The sequence below is a fragment of the Pollicipes pollicipes genome, unplaced genomic scaffold (genome assembly GCF_011947565.3).
Source record: "Pollicipes pollicipes isolate AB1234 unplaced genomic scaffold, Ppol_2.1 Scaffold_7231;HRSCAF=8579_pilon_pilon_pilon, whole genome shotgun sequence".
Taxonomy (NCBI): domain Eukaryota; kingdom Metazoa; phylum Arthropoda; class Thecostraca; order Pollicipedomorpha; family Pollicipedidae; genus Pollicipes; species Pollicipes pollicipes.
The window spans coordinates 30416985-30424745 of record NW_023597034.1 but is presented as its reverse complement, the minus strand read 5'-3'; the positions used below and the strand labels follow the sequence as shown (position 1 = coordinate 30424745).

The 7761-nt window shown below is 49.0% G+C and overlaps 1 protein-coding gene across 1 annotated transcript; it reads right to left on the bottom strand.

Moving 5' to 3' along the window:
• Window positions 1-4582: 4582 nt before the first annotated feature.
• Window positions 4583-5871, bottom strand: LOC119109981 (keratin-associated protein 19-2-like). The gene is made up of 2 exons (XM_037233727.1): window positions 5735-5871; window positions 4583-4940 (listed from the first exon to the last, which is right to left on the bottom strand). Exons 1-2 carry the CDS (start codon window positions 5851-5853, stop codon window positions 4583-4585), a joined length of 477 nt encoding a protein of 158 aa, XP_037089622.1. The 5' UTR covers window positions 5854-5871.
• Between the last annotated feature and the right edge of the window lie 1890 nt (window positions 5872-7761).

Here is a 7761-nt window from a genome sequence, read left to right as displayed (position 1 = left end):
CCATTGGGGTTAAACAATGCAATTGTATAACCTTCGTCTTGGCGTGCTAAATGAATGCAAGTCAAAGAGCACAAAAGGGTATGCAGTCAAACGGAGCGAAAGTAATGTTCATGAAAAGTGACAAATTTTCTTTCCAAGCAGATAGTGTGACATCAAACCGGCTGGTCCCCTATGAGAAAACAGATTTCTCTGGTGTTTACAGGATGAAAACAATGAGCATGGTTGTGGTATCACCATGCGCGTACAGTCAGCTAGAATTGCTTTTGAACTTGCGTGGGGAGTGAAATATTTCACTCCAGAGACCACTCAGGAGCGAAAATTCAGGTAAAAAAGGCTGGAACTCATGAGTTGATGGGAGTTGCATTGTCTAAAAAAGACACATTTGAAGTTCATATGGAGGTCATCTCATAAATAGGACAGCAAATGTATTTCCTTTACCATGACTTCGATCAATACACTGGGGCATAATTCAGTCGAATACAATCATCTGCAAGTCAGCCTATTATGGACACCAGAGACAAAACCTTGTTGGAGTAGACATATGTGGCCACTTCAAGAAATTTGGGGCAAACCACCAAGAATATGGGACATAGGTAAAGTAAGCAACTAGGTGCCCCAGACGGTAAAAACACTATTTCTTTAAGAGTGCGCTTCTTTCTTCTCCAAAAAACCAAAAGTCAGCATCTTTCACATCGTCTGCTGACAGACAGTGTCATCTAACCCATCCAAAAAATAAAACGCTTATCTAACTCGCAGCATCCAAGATTAGGATGTGAAATCAGTAATAGGAACTCTCTACTGAAAATATGAGAAAACAGTTTTGAACCGCCGAATTTCGCTAGCAAACACTTCTGTATTAGCCGCACCATTCTGTCCCAATGCTAAGCATGGAGAGATAATTTGACTTGGTGAGATAGCGAAATTGGAACAGCTGAAAGTTAGCATTATTGAGCCATGCTATGAACAAAAAACAGCAAAATAAAATTTATCAACCTTAAATTGTCGGTGAAAATGATTCTTTGCTTTAAACTTTCTCCTTTATGTGCTATCAATTGTTTAGTGTTTGGTGTCTATCAAACGTATTTTGGCGGCTAGCGAATTAATCCAATATCTATGAAATCCAATTTAAGTTTGCAGTCGGTAAATTCTGTAAAGAAGGTGGTTAATATTCCAGACCGCAGAATCATCATTAAGGTCTATTTAAAAGGGAGGAAAACTGGCTTTGTCTCACCTTCGTATGACATCAAGGAAAGCGAAGAAAAGCAAAAGTAGGTAAATGAAAACGAAGGCTTGGAGTTCTCTGCCAATATGTTTTACCAATTATCAGGGCGGCAATGGACGGGAACCGCTGAGAGGAGGCTGCTCCGCCTCGAGCTGGCGCCGTAGCGGCATGCTGCATCCCGCACTGTTGCATAACATTTAAAGGACGCCGTCAGAAAAAAAATCCCGCCATATTTCTATCAATCGCTGCTTCTGACGCGCGTTTATAAAGGTCATCATTACGTGGGCAGGAAAGGATTGTTTGCTTTGTGGTCGGAAACCATCCGAAGAAAATAACTTTCATGCAACTGCTGCACATGTACATATCACGTGTCCGATAAGATAACAAGATTCACAGCACTTTGGTCATTTCTCACACGAAATACAACCGCACATGCATCAAGTATGACACGGGCGGGTCTTACAGACCGCATCAGGGCCCAAAATACATAGCTTCAAAATCAGTGAACCAACTTAAAGCTAAAGATGCAATGAACCAAAGTGTCATCTCTCCCGCAACAAACCAATGGACACAACCACAAAATGGAAAATAAAAACAGATTACAACACACCATCCCAGTTAGACGGAGCTAAAAGCTTAGTATTGGTCATTACTCGCTAACGCTTGCAGCGTGGGCTTGTGCAGAACACATGTCTAAACGCTGAAGTTTCGCTGTATCAGGAAGTTCTAGTCGTAATAAACGTGGCCTCAGCTGTCCTGGGTTTGAGGTGGCACTTTTGAGCTGTTTTAACATGCGCGTTACGGGTTGCAGGCTTAAAAGCGGCACGTTTACGAAGATGAATGCCGTCAGACAAAAACGCGTTGGTTGCTAGCACTGCGGGAGGCAAGGGCCAGTGACCGATTATTTTTGTTTGTGCCAGTGCAAAGCCTCTTTTTCTTCTTGTGTTATTTTAAAGCAGTCTTCCGAAACTGCCTGGGTTGGGGACGTTAGACCGGTTACGTGGGAACCCGGCGCAACACATTCACTGTAGCTCAGGCCGTCCGGCGCAAGACAAAGAAGCCAAAATTAACGATAACATGCATTCTCATAGTTGGGTACTTCCACACCACACAAGTAAACACAGCAGTATACACAGTAAATGGAGTGGACGGTCAAGTTGTGTTTTTCGCTGCAACAGGGCATCCACTGTTACAGTCGCAACAGGGGCCTTGTTTCGAATAAGTGGCTCAGTCGGCACCAGAAAATACGGATGAGAGTATACTCGAATTAAAATTGGAGACAAAAATTCCAGCTTTCAATTCAAATTCAACGCGCTGCTGTTTAAAGTGTATCTGCGTATCTTATGCGTAGAGCTGGATTCATATTAAAGCTTAGTGAACAGAACTCCGGCATTTAGTGTCCAACGAGAACTTATCGATGTGTTTTTTATTGTCCTAGAAAAGTTCTGACTAACAAAACAGGAGTTTGGTCCCTTGTCCGCGCTTGAGCTCCGAGAAGCAAGAGCTTTCATCGTTCACCAATTGCGACACGAGGCCTTCTGCCAGGGGATGACTGCGTTGACCAGAGCAGCTCCAATCACCAGCGGAAGTCGTCTGCTGCCGCTGTGCCCTCAGTTGGACCGGGATAGCCTGCTCTGGACCGGAGATTTGCTAGTGCACGCTCCGCTGCCGGAGGAAGCTCGCCATCCCCTGATCCTGCCGAGAGACAGCCGTGTGACGTGGCTGCTGATCACGGCCGCTCACGAGAAGCTGGTGCAACCCAGGTGCGGATCACGTCCTCAACGACCTGTAGTAAATACTGGACCCTGCGCGTGACGCAACAGACCCTGCAGCAGCGGATGACTGATTGGCCGGCAGCCCTATTTGATATTCGCTGCGGCCTCAGCTCCATTGGAATCGACCGTTTTGTCCCCTGGTCACTAAGACTGGTCCACATAACGGCTAGCAGAACAGATAGCGCCTGCTGATAACATACGTTACTGCACGCGCCGTCCACCTCGAATGTCTTTCAACACAGACAGTGTTCTGGTGATACTCGGCAGGTTCATCGCGAGGAGACTGTTCATTTAGGGACGGACGGACGACATTATGACGGACGGTATTGTGGTTTGATGGCTGCGTCGACGGCAGCGGTCATTTTGTGTCCATTAGTTCGTCAGGCGGTCTTCATTTCATCGACGCCTGCGTACAGTGCGCTAAGCTCTCCAGGCTGGCAAGCCTGAGTTAGACGTACCAAAGTCGGGGTTATACACAGTCACGGGGTATAAAAGAAGAGAGTAGATTATCTGTGTAGTGTAGGGGTGTTGACGCTCAATCACCTCCTTCTGGACCATCCGACGGCCTGTATGCTGTCTGGAATGTTCAGCGACAGAGACGCCTGCAGCCGGCGTCTCTCGCGTCAGACGCAGGCGTTAGCTAATCAGTTCTGGAGCGCTGGTTCAGTACGTGCCCGGTCTGGCCGGCCGACGGAAGTGGACACACGAGACAAGGAATCCGGCATGTGGTGACTTGGCTCTGCTGGTGGAAGACGACGTGCCGCGCGGGCGATGGCTGCCCGGCCGCGTGTCGGAGGTGTTGCCTGGTCCCGACGGCCGCGTGCGATCGACCCGCTTCTGAGTCCGCGGCGGCGAGATGCACCCCCCCGACGGGACGGATATGTGTGTTGGAAGAAGACAGAAAGTGAGGATGGTCGTCCTGCTCTCTCTTTCTCTGCAGCATGCGGCCGCACCGACGCCGCACCGACACCTGTGTGGTGCTGTGCTCCGTGATGTGTCTCTGTACTCGAGTTGTACGCAGAAGAACTCCTACCTTCCATCTGTACCCTATGTCGTCCGTTCTTTAATTCGGGCACAAATTTTGGATCGCATGAACCTGTTTTTTTTACGAAGTGGCCGGTAGTCATATGTGTTGTTTGTAACTGCAATACATTAGTTTTCGTTTATCTTAATGTTAGCGAACTAGCATGGAGTCTACCATGGCTCCCACCTCCTCCACATCTCCTTAGTTCAATTGCTACGCTTGTAACTAATATACAATACACAGTGCCGTACAGGCGACGTTCGTCTTTAGAAGTCAAGAAAACGAGGCATTCCTGGCAAAACTGTATTTTGGTATTCTGCGCTTCGGTGTTTCAAATGAATGGCAACCGAAGAACACAGACTCACAAAGAAGAAGGCGTGGAGAATATTCCGGAGCTGTGACGATTTGCGTCTCACAGCAGACACTGCGAGATCAAACAGGAGAGTTCAGATGTGGCGCATCATTGATATTCGCAGGATCGAGACAGCCATAATGGTCCCGGGAACACCACTTCTGCGTAGTCAACACACCGGCTTCAGGCCGTTGCCGTGGGCAGATTCTTCAATAATACCCGTCATACGCTCCATTGCGTCCGCCGTATCGGCTGTAGGGAGAAGAACGGCTGCCGTAGCCGCCGTAGGCTCCGAGGCGCCCATTGTAGCCATTGTAAGCTCCGAGGCGACGTCCGTACCCTCCGTAGGCTGCTGACGAACGGCCGTATCCACCATAGCCACCGAAGCCGCTATTGCCGTAGTAGCCACCATATCCGTTATATCCCAGTCCGTAGTTTCCGTAGCCGTTCAGGCTGCGCCCGTAACCGCGTCCGGAGCGGCTGTTGTAGTTCTGGCCGTAGTTGCCGTTGTAGCCGAGGGCCCGGTTGTCATAGCCGCCGAAGCTGCGACCTCTGCGGAAGCTGTTCCTGAGGCAAGTATTCGTGCGTTCGTTCTGTGGCGATAATGTTACACTGCTCAGGGCAAGGCCGTCTGGTTACATGGCTAACGCGACTGGTGGGCAGATGGGCCAAACAGTTATGGGCATTCTACACAGCACACTAGCCAAAGTATTAAATATTTCACAGAACCTTGCCGATACTGTCCAACACATTTCCCTCTGCCCTATTTTGACAAACAATTTAGACATCATGATCCGTGAACACCAACAACAGACGAGTGGGCTGGTCTTCATAAAGAATGGCTTTTTCCACGCTAGCGTTGTTATTTTGCTACTTTCCACCCAGCCTTCATTTAAGCTGGTATTTGAACTCGTTCTGCCTCATGTAACAGACATCTTGGTTTGAAAAGCACGTAGAGTAGTATGGTATGCTCATCATTTTTCATCAAACCTATCAGGTAGACCTGATTCTCATTACGGCTCATTCGAATCAAATGAGCCATCAGATTTGCCCTGGAAGCGTTTATGTTTCTGCATCATGCACAAATTCAACATCGTACGTTTTGTACACGATGTGGAGGCAATAACGTCTGCAAAGTGAGAAATTACAGCTATTTCGATAGCCGCAAAGACATTTCATGGTCCTGCTCCTGTTTATCCGATCTTTCGGGAATTTCAGATTTGGCACTGAATCAGGCAGCCGTGTGATAATGTTTGCGGGAAGGAGCAGATACGACTTTGAACCACATCTAATGTAGAGGCATACGCGAAGTGAATGCCTCAAGGCAAGGGGAACGTTGAGAAGAACTAGCAGCAAAGTACCTGCCGTATCCTCCAAAAGCAGAATAGGACCCGGTGGCTTGGGTCTCTTGGTCAGCCTCCTTGTCTTCGGCGGCGGCCGACAGAGCTACCAGCGCAGCCAGAAACAGACACAGCTTCATGGTTCTCGTCTGGGTAGCTCTCTGAACACTGAAGGAGAGACACTGATGCCTCCACATGGGCCCGCTCCCTCTTTATACTCGTGAAAACCAAGCAAATGTTTGACCCGGCTGACCGCACGCCGCTGCACTCTGCAATACTGTGTAGACCTGGCGGTTTGGAAAATTGACTGGGAGAGTGCAGTGCTGGCCTTGGCAGAGACCGCGTGTTCTACACTGAACAGTGCGTGGTGGAGGCTAGTTTATATAGAATTCTTAGCCCCCTTTTGATGTGAAGAACTACAGCGAGATGCTACACAATGATGTCTTAACACGATTTAACTCGATGCCATTTCACGTGACCGTGAGTTGACAGCAACGTCCTCGCTCCTCCGACGAGCTTTTAAACAGAAACAAATTCAGGTTACCTTCAGAGCACCGCGTGATACGGATTATGGCTGGGCTGAAAAGCCAACGGTTCGATTCACGATGCGTATTGGATTTCTTTGAAAAGGGATTGATTACATTATTATTCGTCCGGAAATAGTTTGATTAACGTATCGTTAATCGATTTATCTGGAATCTCGAATCGAGCAAAAGTCTGCCAGTATACCATGAGTTGTACCACGTGGAACTTACAAGCAACACCCCATGTGAAACAATACCACCCTTAAAGTACAGGAACTTAATCACCCGTGAGGTCAACTCCAGGTCCATCTTAAGCCACTCAAAGAAATTCCCGCAAACAGTGCATGATAACCCGAGGTGCATGGTGTGCATGATCAAACGGCTCACCAGGTGCTTACGAACTCGATGGCAAATGTTAGACCTGAGATACACCTGCTGGGGACCCGAGACGAGTCGCCTGGAGGTCCGCGCCTCATGACTTCAGACCCAGAGCTCGCTGGCTGCAGACCTAGGGCTCCGCGGCTTGTAATCAGGAAGTGACCGGCTGGAGGCGCGTTATTCGCCGACTAGTGACCTAGGTTCGCCGGTTGGAGACTCGCAATTGAGAAGCATTATTTTTTATGCCCTTAAAAGACGTAGGCCAAGTCCGGAAAGAATCGTTTTTTGCTCTTATTCCTGAGAACCTCTCCCAGCTCTGCAAAAACTTGGGAGTGTACAGCCCCATCTTGGACCCAAAATGAGAATGAAGATGGGTCGATCTTAGGCCCAGGATGAGCTATCATGTCACACCAGCCTGCAGAATACATCGGTAGCAAAGCTGCGGTGCTTTCTGCTACTAATATTTCAATGATTTCGGAGCCTTCGGAAACTCTAGAACCGGCTTCTGCCTTTGGTTCTGAAAAATTAGCGAGGGCAGAAGTGGGGGAGGGGGTACAGGGGACACGTGACCTTCGTCTTAAGTTACGAGCGGTCCGGAGGGCTCCTCGGAACCTACGACTAAAGGCCCGAAAGGCCGGCCAGAGCTCGTATTCCGGTGGCCCGGCCAGCAAGGCCGGGCACTCCAATGCCAGCCAAACGGTCCTGTGCGCTGGTATGGGGCCCTAAGTCAATAAGCGCGTATGCCTATGTCGTTCAGACACCATCAGTAACGCACAGTCGGCTCCATCGCGGCATGGGCCTGGGGACCATCCCACAAGCCAGCGACAAATCCGGAGCCAGCGATTTACATTGTTCGGGGCCTCACAACACCTAACGGGGGTCATATGCTGGCAAAGGGTCCCAAGTCGGCCACATGTAGTGTTCGAGGACATCCGAATAGTCTGGAGGAACCCTTGGGTCCTATGATCAAGGGCTCGACTAGAGAGTCTAAGAGCGCGAAGGGATGGTCAGAGTGTTATTCAGGGGCCCCGACCTGCGGGGACGGATCCTTTAATGATAGTTATAGGCCCTTTACAGCACTCAGGCATACCGTGAGTCGATATAGATCTATATGTCGGTCAGGCACCACCAATGCCACACAGTCTG

What these genes read in the sequence shown, in the direction of transcription:
- LOC119109981 (XM_037233727.1), bottom strand. Translation starts at nt 5,853, where the DNA reads ATGAAGCTGTGTCTGTTTCTGGCTGCGCTGGTAGCTCTGTCGGCCGCC. An exon ending in GCTTTTGGAGGATACGGCAG is followed by an intron (nt 4,941 to 5,734) that starts GTACTTTGCTGC and finishes TACTTGCCTCAG; the next exon opens with GAACAGCTTCCGCAGAGGTC.